This window comes from Gekko japonicus, unplaced genomic scaffold (genome assembly GCF_001447785.1).
Source record: "Gekko japonicus isolate JY-2015 unplaced genomic scaffold, Gekko_japonicus_V1.1 scaffold1031, whole genome shotgun sequence".
Taxonomy (NCBI): Eukaryota; Metazoa; Chordata; class Lepidosauria; order Squamata; family Gekkonidae; genus Gekko; species Gekko japonicus.
Window position 1 is genome coordinate 428,146 of NW_015177041.1, and position 14,943 is coordinate 443,088.

The 14,943-nt window shown below is 50.9% G+C and overlaps 1 protein-coding gene across 1 annotated transcript in view; it reads left to right on the top strand.

The window, feature by feature from the left end:
- The first annotated feature begins 1,324 nt into the window (after positions 1 to 1,324).
- SIK3 (SIK family kinase 3) overlaps positions 1,325 to 14,943 on the top strand; it is a 43,995-nt gene continuing 30,376 nt past the window's right edge. The window contains exons 1-5 of the mRNA XM_015428056.1: positions 1,325 to 1,441; positions 4,001 to 4,064; positions 12,679 to 12,840; positions 13,117 to 13,241; positions 13,513 to 13,636. Coding sequence (XP_015283542.1) covers positions 1,400 to 1,441; positions 4,001 to 4,064; positions 12,679 to 12,840; positions 13,117 to 13,241; positions 13,513 to 13,636 — 517 coding nt within the window. The 5' untranslated portion in view covers positions 1,325 to 1,399. The remainder of the gene's footprint in view (positions 1,442 to 4,000; positions 4,065 to 12,678; positions 12,841 to 13,116; positions 13,242 to 13,512; positions 13,637 to 14,943) is intronic.

A 14,943-nucleotide genomic window follows, 5' to 3' on the forward strand; every position in this document is an offset into this window, starting at 1 on the left:
ATTGTGTACATTACTTGATTTTAGCAGCTTTGTAATCCACTTGCTGCATTACTGTGTGTCCTGCCTTAGACTGCTTTTGTTTCTTTGCTTATTGATCACCTTGTGCTGTCTGAATTGATTTCTGCATTTTGTAATTTGCCTTCAGTGTCCGTGAGAAAGGCAGGCTATAACAGAATAAATAAATAAAATTTAGTTGCGAAAGGAGTTATGTATCAACACAGGCCAGATGTTTCTCCTCGTATAGCTAGCACCAGAAACGGTAAGGCTGGCTGATGTGAGAGGGGGCAGATTGTCAAGTACCCCTTGAATCCAGTAATCAGCAGACACAGGGGAGGGTCGCGAGAAGGTACAGAAATAGCTAGTCTGGGAAGGGCCTGGCAAAACAGCTGCCAGTTGTGAATACATAGTGCTAGGCTAGGTGGAGCCCTGGATATGGCTTTCACAGATACCTGGATGGGATCACATGGGGTGCAATGCAGCTAGAGATACGAAGGTCTGGGGGGTGGGGATCAGAAAAAAACTAGTTTTCTCCCTTTTTTCCCAAGCACCTTTTCCTCTATTTTTGAAGTGGGAAAATAGGGACACTTAGGGGAAAACTGGGGGGGGGGGACAAACCTGCATGTGAAATCCCTGAATTCCTTGTGGAATGAGCTAAATGCTTTTAAACACAAAGCTTTACTCAAAATATACAGTATAAAAAGTGTAAGGACTTTGTTTTTTTCTGGGGAAGGATTGGGAAACTCTGGGGAACACTGAAAAAACATATTTCAGAATAAGTCTTGTGATTAAAACTTCTTTTCCCTGACTTCTCAGATGGCAAAACCAGGATTCATGTGCTGAGGTGGCGCAGAGTGCAGCCATTTTCATCTCTCAAATACTGGGCTTATTTGCAGTTTTGCTTATCGAAAACAGAGGCATTTATACTTTTATAATCCATAAATATGCTAATAAGTACAGTTTTATATGCTAACTTGTAAATGATGCATTTTATGTTAGAACAGGGAAATAAGTTTAGATGTGATAGGAAAGTATTTCATTGTATTTCAGGTGGTCAACTGTGTTTCATTGTATTTCAGTTTTTCTCAATTGCTGTTTTTGTCTGGGAGAAAACAATGGTTTTAATTTCTGGAAATGTTGCATTGCTAAACGGGTCTGGTCAGGGCCTGGTTGGGAGCTCACCTGAGCATGGGCCTCGTGAAACGCTGTGGAAGAAAGGCAGGGGATGACTAGCGAGAAGACACGGTCCCCTCTGACGGAAGGAGCAATGACGCTTGCCTGTTCCACTGGGCCACTTTCTAGATGTCTGTCTTTTTGTCGCTTTCAGGTTGCCATAAAGATCATTGATAAGACACAGCTGGATGAAGAGAACCTCAAGAAGATCTTCAGAGAAGTTCAGATTATGAAGCTGCTCTGCCACCCTCACATCATCAGGTTGTATCAGGTAGGAATGTCGTGCGGCGGGGGTGGGGCTGGTGTCTGCCCCCAAGGCTGGTGTGGTGAGCAGCCTAGAGGTTTTGGTGACAAGTGTGGCAACCAGTACTGGAGATTACCGGCTGGTCTGGAAGGCGTGCGGCAGGCATCTTCTGAGCTGGGTGGCCTTCATAAGGTACGATGCAGGCCTCCCCGGCACCTTTCGACAGGAAGAGCTTTGGCGAGCGGAATGAGTTTAGGCTGTGAGAAGTGGCTCAAGGTCACCCAGGAAGCTTCACAGCAGGGTGGGGATTTGAAGCCAGGACTCCCCAGATGGAGCTCACTCCTGAAAGCACTGCACTGTGCAGGCTGCGTAAGGTGTGTGTGTGTGTGTGTGTGTGTGCACCTGCAAGTCATGGTGGCCTCTGGTGACCCCTACTGGGGGCCTGGAGGATATTCAGAGAGGTGGCTGAATAAAGCCTGCCCCCACCTCCGGTATTCCTTGGCGGTCCCCCATCCAAGTACTTGCCAGAGTCGGCCCTGCTTAGCTTCTGAGATCTGACTAGATTGGGCTTGCCGGGGCTATCCGGGTCCGGGCCCGTAAGGGCTGCCCTTTGCCACCCCCAGCCTCCTTCTCTGAGGGCACTTTCGGTCTAGATCCTGGAGTGTTTCCTTGCTGACCAGCAGCTTCGCGAAACCTCTTCAAAACTGGAAGGACTGTTTCTAGTCAGATTTCAGGAGCTGAAGGTTGTCCTCCGCCAGCTGTGTCTGCCTAAAGGTGCTCTGCAACCGAAGAGAGGCTGACTGGGCAGGGCCTCTGGCCTGGCTGATGTTCAGGCTCAGTGACTGCAATGGGCCCGTAGCCACGGAGGCATTTGTGGGCAGTGCCCCCACAGATCGGTGCCGCCCCCTCTGACAAAAGAATTCAAAAATTTCAAAAAAAATAATAATATTGCATGTGGGGTTTCCAAACTGTCCCTGGGCACAGTCAGGGAAGCTTCAGTCTCATTTTCTTTTTTCCAGGCCTTTAAAAATGCAAAATAATATATAATAAAACTGCAAAAATTAAAATTACAGAATGCAAACGAGAGTCAGCGGTCCCCCCCCCCCGCTTTGGCTGACACAAAAAAGCAGCCCAGAACTGAGTCTCTCCCATTGAAAGGACTGTAGGGCTGGAGAAGGACCAGGTGTTGCAGCGGAGCTGGAGCTGCTGCTTGTTCTGCTGCAAGAGGAGCAGCAGGTGTGTCTGGGGCGCGCCCCCCTCCAGATTTCCCCATGCCCCACCAACCGAAATTTCCTGGCTATCCCCCTGGACTGCAAACATCTGTAAGGGGTGAGCGCATGCACTTGCACAACCCTCCGCTGTGGTTCCCTTCGGGTGCATCTGGAGCCCAGGGGAGGTTCTTGGCTCTGGGTCCCCCTCACAGCCCTTCTGAAATGTGTAGCAGGGGCACTGCTCCATGGGAAAGGCCCATGCAGTTGGCATGGCATAGATCATGGTCGGCCTCTCCCGGCAACACTGCTCCTCCTATGGGATGAGCCTTTGGGAGAGCAAATCCCCCGTCCTGTGCCCTCTGTCATGGGCCGTGTCATTTAGAAGTCTGCTTGCCTGGCTTTGGATCCTGTGGCACTCAGGGCTGCGTCAAGTCCCGCGATGCTCTCCTTCCTTGCCCCTTTCCCACTCTCCATCTTCAGCTGCTTTCTTGGTTCCCAGTGCAGAGACTGTTGCTACCAGTGAGGGCTGCTAACGTGATTGTCAGAAGGCCAGCTGTTCACTTCTGGCTCGGTTCTCCTTTAAAGCTCAGGGGTGGTAGTCTATCCAAGGAGTTGCATTTCCCTGGCTGTGGATGTCTTGTGGCTTTTCAGCTGTTTTCTGCAGAACGGCATCATTTGTCCCACGCGTAGAAGTCCTTTGACCCAGCCCGTAGCCTTGAGCTGAGCCTGGGCGTCTGGATTGGAGGCCTTGCTCAGTACCTGCACAGACTGGTCCTCTTTCTTGCTGGTGTGAGCGTGGTTCCATTTGCAGGTTTAGCTATGGGCAATCCATGAGGGAGGCTGGCTTGGCTGGGAAGTGCCTTCAGGCATCTTTTTGAAGGCCGGATGGGGATGTCTGTCTTCTTTGACAAAGGGGGGACTTCAGAAAGTCTGCCTGTTTGGTGTAGTGGTTAAGTGTGTGGACTCTAATCTGTGAGAACCGGGTTTGATTCCCCACTCCTCCACTTGCACCTGGCTGGATGACCTTGGGCAAGCCGTGGTTCTGACAAGAGCTGTTCTTGAAAAAAGAGCAGTTTTTGTCAGAGCTCTCTCAGCCCCACCAACCTCACAGGGTGTCTGTTGTGGGGAGGGGAAGGGAAAGGCGTTTGTAAGCCGCTCTGGGACTCCTCTGGGTAGTGAAGGGCCACGGGGTATAAATCCAATCTCTTCTTCTTCTGTTCAAAGGCGGCTGTCCTCAGCTGGTCTGGTCCCCTTGAGTGTGGCCTCTGGGTGCTTTTAATGTGCCGAAAGGGGCTCAGTCACCAAAGTCCAATTAAGGCAGCATCGTTTGGTTCCAGGCAGTCTCCTTATCTGCCCTTTTTCTGTCCTTGTCCAGGTTATGGAGACGGAACGGATGATTTATCTGGTAACAGAATATGCCAGTGGAGGGGAAATATTTGGTAAGTAAACTGATTGCTTTCTTTTAGTCAGTGATATACTTGATCAGCTACAGTCAACTTGAAGGAGCTGCCCTTCCTCTCCACTTCCAACTGGGAGATGCCCTTCAGCCCTGAAAACTTCTCATTGGCCAAAGTATTGGGCGGCAAGGACCCCCCGCGAGCGCTAGCCCGCCAGCCACCTTGCCACCTTGGAAGAGGCCGGGGCTGCCTTCCCTAGCGACCAGGTCTGGCCACTTCAGCTTCCTGGAGAAAGCGTGCTCCTTGTTTTGGGGTGCAGCTGAGCAGTGCAGAGCAGGGCTGAGCTGGCTGCTCTCGTGGGAAGCAGGGAGCCGGGTACCCGGCAGCGGCTGCAGGGGAGAGCCAGAGGGGGGGGCACTCTCAGCAGACAGGTTGCAGGAGATGGTCCCTGTGAGCCGCTGAACCCCAGTGCCAGGAGGCTATGTCAGGGAAGACCCCTGCCTCTGTGCCCTGTGGTTGGCCCTCCAGAGGGTGAGGCAGGCTGCTGAAGTAGACGGCTCACTGGTGAGATCCAGCCGGACTCTTCACATCCCTGTGTTCAGTATATTTCAGGTTGGAAAGGTCAGTTTTTGGGATAGAATCCTAGAGTTGGAAGGGGCTATACAGAGACCATCTAGTCCGACCCCCTGCCCAATGCAGGACCAGCCTAGAGCATCCCTGACAAATATTCGTCCAGCCTCTTCTTGAAGGTTGCCAGTGAGGGGGAGCTCACCACCTCTTTAGGCAGCTGATACAATCATATGATTTCTAGTGGCGGGCTGCAGTTGGAAGCTTCCTCTTCAGAGGTATCTTGCTAATCTCAAGTGCCCTTTCTGTGGCCTTCTGCTGTAGTTTTTCTGCCGGAACTTGACTGCACATCCAGACAGGCGCCTCCCCCCCAGGGTTTCATGCTGCCTGGAAGTATTGTGCTTCTCAGTGGCGACTGCATAGTGGGAAAAAGTCGCTTTGCAGTCTTGAAAAGGGACTGCCATTGTTGACCAAACTACTGTAGATATTTCATCAACAGGCCAGCACTTCCAGGCATGGAGCTGTCAGTTTGGAAGAGACCCAAACGCCACCAAGTGCAGTCCTCCACTGTGAAGGGGGAGCGCTTACAGCCCAGCCTCCTGTAGAACAATCCTGCAAAGTAGACCCTGTAGGGTGCGTGGGCCTTTGGGCAGCTCAGGCTGCAAGCTTCAAGTGGGAGGTCCACTTTTAAAGGAGCCCAATGGAAGGGACTTGTGGGAAGCCGCTTCTGTTGGCAAAGTGACTCTTTTAGAGAGAGGCATTCTGCAAGGGGGGCTACATTGCTCCTCTCGAGCGCTCTGGCTTTTGGTCTGAAGGTGAACCACCAAGCTGTGGCGTGCCGGGGCCAGTCCCCTCCGCAGAGGCTTTGCTGTGCAGAATGAAGATGTCTCTTGCTTCTCACCAGTCGGGTGGCACACAGAGCGTCTGACTCTTTGCCACGCGTGCTAAGGTGTGTTCTCTCCAGCAAGCTGCCGTGTGAGCTTGGTCTGCCAGTTGCCAAAATAGTTACCTGCAGGGAGGACAGAAACCCTCTTGCTTTTGGAAGGAGCAGAATTGAAGTCAGCTTGTTTGGAGCGGTGGATTTCACAGCAAGCTGCCCGACCCCAGTGCCAGATGCCAGGAAGCCTCACTGTTGTTCCACTTTGTATCTTGGGTCTCCCGTGTCTTCCTCCAGAGTTTCCCCTGCTGCTTTCAGCCTCCGCTGTTCAAGACCCAAACCCTTGTCTAGTGGGTGAATGAAGAAAGAACCTCAACATCTTCTGCCAGAAGCCACTTAGAGAGTGATTTGCCGAAGGGTGCAGAAGCCCGTTTTAGAAAAGCACTGTCAGCACCGCGGGGGAGTGGGGGGGTGTCTCATGTCTCTTGTGTGTCTGGCTTGTTTCTGCTCTGGAAAAACAAAACAGCTCCCTTGGTGCCCACACTGCCCCTCTATGCGTGACGTATTGTTGGAGTCACTGGCTGTCCTGTGATCAGTTCTAAGGAGGCTTCCATCAGTGCAGCTGTATTCATAGCTCCCTGCTGTTCGTTGACACTGCAGCTACTGTAAAGGGGGGGGGAAGGGCTGGCAGCAGCGGGGAGGAGAGAAGAGGTTTAATTTATTCAGCATTTTATCTGACCCAGGCTTGTGGCTGGAGCACAGGTGGCCCGGCCGTTACCTGGAATGCTGAGCTGCCCCATCTGCTGCTGGTCGGAGTGCATCAGGGATCGGTGTGGGCGCAGAGCTGTTGTGCCTGCTGCTTGGGGAAAGAGCTGCTTTGCTAGCTGCTTGAGAGCCCTCTGGCTCTCTTACATGGCTTGACTGCGTGGAAGCGTGGACCCCTCCTTTCCTTCCTTCCTTCCTTCCTGGAGAGAACCATGTTTCCCATGTTGCAGCAAAGTGTAATGTGCCCCTTGGATCAAACGTCACCATGAGCGGCAGGCCTGGTTCCCAAAGCACTCCGCCGCTGGTGATAGCGGGTATCACAGTGCCGTTTGCTTAGACAACTCAAAACCATTCCAGGGGCTTTTAATAGGCCTCCAGAAGGAGGGGAACTGATGATACTTTGCAACCCTACCTCCTGCATTAAGAGCAGGTGTGTAAGATGGAATTGTTCTCATAATACAGGGACAGTCGCTGCTCTCAATGTGGATGGTGGCATATGGTGGAGTTGAACTACGAAGCTGAGCTTCTGAGAGGACTGATGGGGGATCCCTTGCCTCCCCTGGTTCCCCTTCCAACACAGGCAGTTTCCCCTCAATGGTCTGATCATTTCTTTGATGGAAAACCCGGCCAAGTTCGTTGTGAGAGGAGAACCCAGCAGTCTTCCAGCAGTTCATCTCCAGAAAGGGGAGGAGATTCCAGGTGCGACCCCAAACAAGAGTGGAGCTGAGAATACCCTTCTCCTTTAATGCAGGGGGGCTTCACTGTTCACCCTCCTGAGGGGGAAGAATAATGAATAAATGGGGTTCCAGGCACGTCAAGTCTCACTGGCTGTCATGAGCATTTAGAAATTATTCATGGCAAAAATCGATTAACTTAATATAGCTTTATTTAGGGAAAACAGAATCAAATACAAAGTCAGACACATAAGAAACTGAACTCAAGAGCCAGTTTGGTGTCGTGGTTAAGTGCGCGGACTCTAATCTGAGAGAACCGGGTTTGATTCCCCACTCCTCCACTTGCACCTGGCTTGTCAGAACTACGGCTTGCCCAAGGTCATCCAGCCAGGTGCAAGTGGAGGAGTGGGGAATCAAACCCGGTTCTCCCAGATTAGAGTCTGCGCACTTAACCACGACACCAAACTGGCTCACTTCCAGTGGTCTCTGTTCTCCCCTTTCCCCCCTTCCTGTTAAATTTCAGTTCAGGAAGTTGCTGGGGTGGTGTGGGTTGGGGGGTGGAATTGTAGTAGAGGCCCAATACCCTCTCCAGACCAGAGGGGTGGGGTTCAGGCACAACCCACACTCCCCAGCCTCCCCTCTCCTTCCCACTCCTTCTCTGCAGCCACAAACTCTTCAAAGTGTCTTGTAGGCTCAGCCAGGCATGGTCTGTCCTCCCGTTTACCTAGGCAAGGAACTGCCACCTCCCGCGAGGGGTTGGCTTATGCCCTCCCGCGGCTCAGGGCTCTGCGTTTCCGAGGCCAGGGGCCCGCGGTCTGGTTGTGAATGCGTGCACCTGACGTGGGATGGAGTCCTGAATCTCACTCTGCAAAGCAGAGGGCTGCCAAGGCTCTGGCTGATGCTGCACTGACTCAGTGAGCCCGATGTTTAGAGAGGTCCTGCCAGTCATTGGACTGACTCTGGCCACATCCCGTTGACCCAGGAATCTAGTCTGACACGCCAGCTGGCAGCTGGAATCCAGAGGGTGTACTAATAGAAAGCCTCTGTGTGTGTGTGTGTGTGTGAGAAGCAAATTGATATGAGGGACATCCTGTCAGTTTTCCAAGGCTTTGCCTCTTTCTTTCTTTCTTTTTTTAAATAAGTTTTATTTATATCATTTTCACAGTATACAGCCATATAGATATAATAGATATAGATATCATTTTACATCACAGGAGTCTTTTTTAGTAGTTTTGTTTTTTACATATAAATATACTCTTGACCAACGGTTTAAAAATTCTAGCTCATCTTTGCCGTGTAACAGCATTGTCAATTTTTCCATTTCTGCCATATTTAACAGCTTTAGACATAGTTCTTCTATTACATGAATTTTATCTGATTTCCAGTGCCTTGCCAATAACATTCTCGCTGAGGTCACTATATAGGTTATCAAATAAATATCGTTTTTATCTATGCCATCCGGAATAATGTTTAACAAAAAAATTTCAGGAGATAAATCCATGTTAATATTTAGCCTCTTTCTGTTCAGATTTCCAGAGTGTCTGAAGCAGAGAGGAGCTCTGTTTTCCTCTGCAGCCCTCCCAGACCCCCTCTGCCCGCACAGTTGTGTCCACACACGGACATCTTTCCTCTTAGCACATAAGGTGCAAAAATGTCTTCAGGCTCAGATGTGGAATTTTGCTGCCCAGGTCAAAATGCAGAGGGTAGAGGCCCATCTTGTGGTGGAGAACCCTGAGAATAAATAGCTTCTGAGATCAGCACCTTCAGGAGAACAAACCTTTCCGAACAAGGCTTGGAGCAAAGATAAACCCACTAGAGAATATTTCACAAAGCGCAGATACAGCAGTTAATCATTAGGGTGCTGTGAGGCCCGGAGCCTAAGGTGGCAACTTGGGGTGGGGAGGAGAGGACTCCGAGGAATGCTGCAGAGCCCCCTCCCCGCAGGAGCCCTTAGCAGCCAGCTGGAACAACGACAACCTTCCCTCTTGCTTCTGTCACCCCCCTGCCCCAAGCTGGGCCCTTGCCTCTCAGGGCCGAGATAGCGAGTCTTTCCTTTGCGGAAAGAAAAGCTCTGATAGCTGAATGGGAAGCAGGCGGCAGCTGGGCTCTGTTTCCAGGCCACTCTTCCGAGGGTCGTTGTCCAGACCTTCATGATCCTGTCTGGTGTTGGGAAAGGTGAATGCTGGGTCTGTGATGGAGCTCATGGTGGGGCAGAGCTCCTCCTAGCACCTGAAGCACTCTTGGTGCTACGGGGGGCGGTGGACCAAACTCCGCCTCTCAGCCTTTGTTTCCTGCCTGTAAATCAGGAGCCCTGGCCAGGTTCATCTGGGATGCTTCTAGATCCGTGTGTTTTATCCGTTTACGGGCTCCGATTTCCTTGTGGTCTGTGGCTGCCTCAGCAGGTGGCCTGAGTCCTCTCCAAGGAGACGCCCTCCTGAACACTTCCGTTTCTGGACCCCCTCAGGCAAGCCATCCTAACAGGCGGAAGCTGCAGCGGAGAACAAGTGGCGACGGGCAGCTGTCGCTCTCACCCGTTGGCAGGGTGGCACCTTCAAAAGGCGTTGCTCAGATGAGCAAAGCTGCCTCAGCAGTGCCCCTTGGGGAGGGCAGTCCTGCAAATAGGTAGGGTCGAGGCCATGATGGCCTTCGTGTGGGGTTGCCGGTCCCTTGGACTGAATCCACAAATTAACCGGTAACTAGTGTAGTGTCTGCGGAATGCACGTGCTGTGCTCTGGATAGTAATTGAGAGATGGTGTTCTGCATCGGCTGGGGTTTCCGGGGATTCCAGGACAGCCTCGTACAGAGTGCCTCAGAACATTTTGGCCTCAAGACTGCTGAGGCATAATAGGTCCATGTGGCTAGATCAGCCGTGTCAAGACTAGAGAGCCGTCTTCCAGGCTAAACAAAGCTGGGAGAAAGCATTTTTTTCCACAGCTGAGTTAACTTTACCTAGGAATCAGTGTTCCCTCTAAGCTGAGTCAGTGTGAACTGGCTCACAGTGTCTTAGCCTCCGGCTCACACATTGTTGTTTCAGCTCAGGGAGGAGGGCTCCAGAGCAAATTGATTTATGCAGCAGCCAAATTGCTCACTCACAACTTTAATGCCAGGAGCTCACCGAGTAGAATTTCTGCTCACAAGATTCCACAGCTTAGAGGGAGCATTGCTAGGAATAGTTCTGGTTTGGGCGTAACCTCAGTGACTCATTGAGGGTCAGCTGGACCCCCTCCAATGTGGAGTGCACCCCACCCACTAAGACTTGAGCCTTCCTGACCAGCATCGCCTGTCTTATCAGGGATTAGTTTCCGCTTTTTCACCATTAGCCATTTGGCCACATCAGCCAGACACGGGACTTCTACAGCAGCACCAGGCAATACGGACAGAGGGATAAAAAGCATGTTGGTGGTTCCCCAGGCCCCAAACGGCTTTCTCTGATTTCTCTTCAGGGCTTTATGTAAAGATAAGGTGGAGCTGTGTGGAATCCCACACCAGTGACAACTGGTCGGAATCCTCTCTGCAAGGAGTGGCTTAAACCCACCCGAAGCACATCCCTCGATACCTACTTTTGTTGTCTCCAAACCTCATAGCAGGATACACTGTCCGCCATATCAAAGGCTGCAGATAAATCCAACATTAGGCACAGCCCTTGTCAACATTCAAACAGAGATCTTCAACTAAAGCCACCAACATCGTCTTTGTCCCATGATCAGCTGTGGAGTTAGGTGGGAAGGGCTCTCCGGAGCAGAGATGTTATCCAGGAGTCTTGGAGCCTTTCTACAGCTCCTCCTCTCAGTCACCTTGCCTACGAAGGGCCAGGGAGTAATTGGCCACATCATTCTTCCCCAGAAATTTTTAAAAGTAATGGATGGATAACTTCTTCTTTTGGCAAAAGACCCACTTTGAGTCAGAGACTGATTTACGGTGGGGTCAAGGACTCATCTAATAGTAGTAGTAATAGAATTTGCTGTATTTAGCCATTGGCCATTAAAAATTTTACAGAACCATAAAATACATTAGCACGTAAAACTTGGAAGATCAGATGTTAAGATTAATTTAAATTAGTTAGTAAAATAGAATAAATTAGTAAAATAGAATAAGGGCTCCTTTATAAGGTTTCAGTCCCCAGGACAGGCAGGGATCAAGAGCACATGCGGTGGCCTTCACAGATCCCAAGGTCTTGTTGATATTGCCACACTGGTCAGTAGACAGGCTAAATGGTGTGATAGACACTAATACTGCCTGTGCTGTTTGACGTTCCGAAAGGTCACAGCTAATCGCCATTTCCTGAGAATTTAAAGACTTGGGCCCAGGAATCAGCGGGTGCCAAAACGGAGCCAGCTGTGAAGGAGGTGGAGAACTAAGATTTCTGCGCGGCTGTCATTGCTGTCTCGTGGGCCTTCCTGTGCTGTTTCACGTGCTCTGTTGGATTTACTCTCAGGTTTTCTGCCAACACCACTGTAGATGCCTCCTGGCCCTCTTCAAGTTACCTAGTGCCATAATAAACCAAAGTGTGGGATTCCACCTCAAGGGCGGAAGAGGACACAGGGAGTAACCCTACTGATAACTTTATGGAGCTTCATGTTCTAGGCCCCCAGTGCAGCCTTGAAAGAACCGTCATTTGGGATCATAAAATCCCTCAGAGCGTTTTGGAATCCAGTAGAATCCACCAGTCTCCACGGGTGATCCATTTTAATTGGCCTCCTGCCCCTGCCAAGGGTTGGTGCTGTGTTCACAGGTGCCTTGAGGTGGTCAATGTTCAGGCTACCGTATAGGCTGAGCTTCAGCCACCAGTGCAAAAACGTCCTTTTTCATGCTTTGGACTGACTACAGAACCCTGAGCCAGCCAGCACAAGTTGCCCTCAGCATGGATGTTGGGAGTCCGGGGGACAGCCGCTCGTGCTGCAACTTTCCTTCTCTCTTCCTGAACCTCTTGGGGCAAGGTGGCATTCTGGTGTGCACTGAGGCCATTTCAGCCAGTGCCCCACAGCTCTGGCATTGTCGTCCCTCCCCAGGTGGAGTCTCTGCATCTTTCCAAAGTGGTCTTTTGGGTGGGGTTAGTGACTGGAGCTGGCAGGTGCTGAAGATTTGTTCCTTGCCTCAAGCCGTGCAAGGGGTGTGCAGGTGTGCAACCGATCAGAGTCAGTGGCTCAAGCAGATCCCTCCATGCTGGGAAGAAAGGCCAAGCTGGTAGCTGCTGTACCAGCAAACATCCCATCCCCAAGTCTTGCTTTATTTATGCACATTTCTTTAAAACATTTCTCAGCCACCTTCTACCTTGCAGAAGGAAACTTACATTGTAAATAACACAATTATAAACGTCACATAAAACGCCACAATTAAAATCTGCCATTAGGGCTGCCAGTAAATAAAAAACATCAATCAAGTGCAGCCCTAAACAAAACCATCTTCAGCTGCCTCCTGAAGATCTAAGGGGAGGAGGCCGGGCACACCACCCTGGGAAGGTCGTTTCATTCATTCATTCATTGTGGGGCTGTCCCCAGAAGGCCCTCTGTCATGTGCCCACCAGGCGTGTTTCTTGGATGGGTGGATCAGCCAGGAGGGCCCCTCTCCCTGTGGTCCCGATTCCCAGGCTCTGTATCCTGGTGCTGCTCTTTCGGCCGGCGGCTCTGCCCACCACCTGATGCTGTTTCCCAAGGAGGACTGGATTGGGCCAGTCATGGACTGAGCAGGTCTTAGAGGTCCCACAATGAACCAGAACGAGCTCACAGTTCTTCAGCAACGGCCTCGTGTTCCCAATCCCCCTTTTGTCTTTCAGATCATTTGGTGGCCCACGGGCGGATGGCTGAAAAAGAGGCGCGGAAGAAGTTCAAGCAGATCGTGGCAGCCGTCCACTTCTGCCACTGTCGGAACATTGTCCACAGGGACCTGAAGGCTGAGAATCTGCTTCTGGATGCAAACCTGAACATCAAAATAGCAGGTCAGCCATTTTTTAAGAAGGGAGCAAGCAGGGCCAGTCAGATTCCCGGAAACCCGGTGTCTCCGGCAAGTTACAGACGAGAGTGTCAGCTTCCGCTGTAGCTGCTGGGCAGACAGGCCTGGGGTTCTGCCACGCTTTCGAGGGCATGCAGTTAGTGCTTCTGGGTCCCTACCTGTTGCCCAGCCTTCCCTGCCACAGTTAGGCCGGGAGGTTATTTGAAGCCTTTGCAGGGGAATCGGTCACCATCAAATCAGTGTGTTCCTTCTTCCCTTTCAGATTTTGGATTCAGTAATATCTTCACACCAGGTCAGCTGCTGAAGACCTGGTGTGGAAGTCCCCCTTATGCTGCCCCCGAGCTCTTTGAGGGAAAGGAGTATGATGGACCGAAAGTGGACATTTGGGTAGGTTGCGCACTGAACGGCTCTTCTGTGCAAATGACTTTTCTTGTCTCTGTTGGAAGCGATGAGGCTTACAGAATGAGGTGTATCGGCTGTGGGACAACACTCACTTTTGTAATTGGATGTGCTGGTTGGGAGGCCAACATTTTCATTGTTAATGGTGGATGTGAAAGTAAAAGGGGTCTTTCCCCCCAGCAAGGACCCATATTGACTTCATGCTGTTGTCCCCCCCGCCCAAGTGGCCCTGTTGCATGTGGCTTCTCTTGACCCACAGAGCCTTGGCGTGGTGCTCTACGTGCTGGTCTGCGGGGCCCTGCCTTTCGATGGGAGCACACTGCAGAACCTGCGGGCAAGGGTGCTGAGTGGGAAGTTTCGCATTCCATTTTTCATGTCCACAGGTAAGGCTTCTGGAGCGGTAGCAGGCCCAGGGGCTGTGTTCTTGCTGCCTGAGGTTGGTGGCTCTGTTCATAATGATGGCCTTTATCTGGCCAGCCACCCTAACCCTGTTCTTCTCCCCTAAGTGGCTTGAGTAATACCGACCATTTACATAAACCAGTGGACCCAAAACAGCTGAAGAAGACTAATAAAGGTCTTGTCTGGGTCCTGGATCCGTTAGCCCAGCGCACTTCAAGGCCCTTTGATTTGTTCCTTTATCTACACCAAGGCCCACACCTCTGCAACGAGAAAAGCAAAACCAACTCAGCTCAGGTATTATTCAATGAACAAAGCCATATTCCCGGCCTGTCGACCTTACTAGTGTGGAGTGCAGCTCGGTGTTTCTCATGCTGGAGCTTTCTGCGAAGTGGAACTGGGTTCCGGAGGCTGTAGTCCCTTATCTTCTGGAGCACAGCTCCCCTGAATACTCCCACCCCTTCCTTAGCTGCCTTAAAATGCACAGTCCCTGGAGAGGCAGGTTTGTCTGCCTTGGGCAGGTGTCATGGACGATCTGGAGCTCAGAATTCCTAGGAATATAGTTATTTTTAAAAAAATTACAGTTTTGCCCTGTCATGTTTGTTCCCAAAATAAAGTTCCTCATCAAAGGTTCCTAAGTAAGCTCAATAGTCATGGGATAAAAGGACAAGTCCTTTTGTGGATCAAAAACTGGCTAATTAATAGGAAACAGAGTGAGTATAAATAGGCAATTTTCTCAGTGGAGGGTGGTAAGCAGTGGGGTACCGCAGGGATCAGTTCTTGGTCCGCTGCTTTTTAACTTGTTTATTAATGATTTGGACTTGGAAGTAAGCAGAGAACTGGCTAAATTTGCGGATGACACGAAGTTGTTCAGGGTGGTGAGAACCAGGGAGGATTGTGAGGCACTCCAAAGGGATCTGTCAAGGATGGGTGAGTGGGCGTCAACATGGCAAATGGGGTTCATTGTGGCCAAGTGCAAAGTGATGCACATTGGAGCCAAAACTCCTAACTATAAATACACATTGATGGGGTCCAAACTGGCAGAGACTGACCAAGAGAGAGATCTTGGAATCGTAGTAGATAACTCAGTGAAAATGTCGAGACAGTGTGCAACTGCAATAAAAAGGCCAAAGCTATGCTGGGGATTATTAGGAAGGGTATTGAAAACAGATCAGCCAGTATCATAATTTTATTGTTGTTGTTCAGTCGCACAGTCGAGTCCGACTCTTCGCAACCCCATGGACTAGATCCCGCCAGGCCCTCCTGTCTTCCGCTGTCCTCTGAAGTTTGCTCA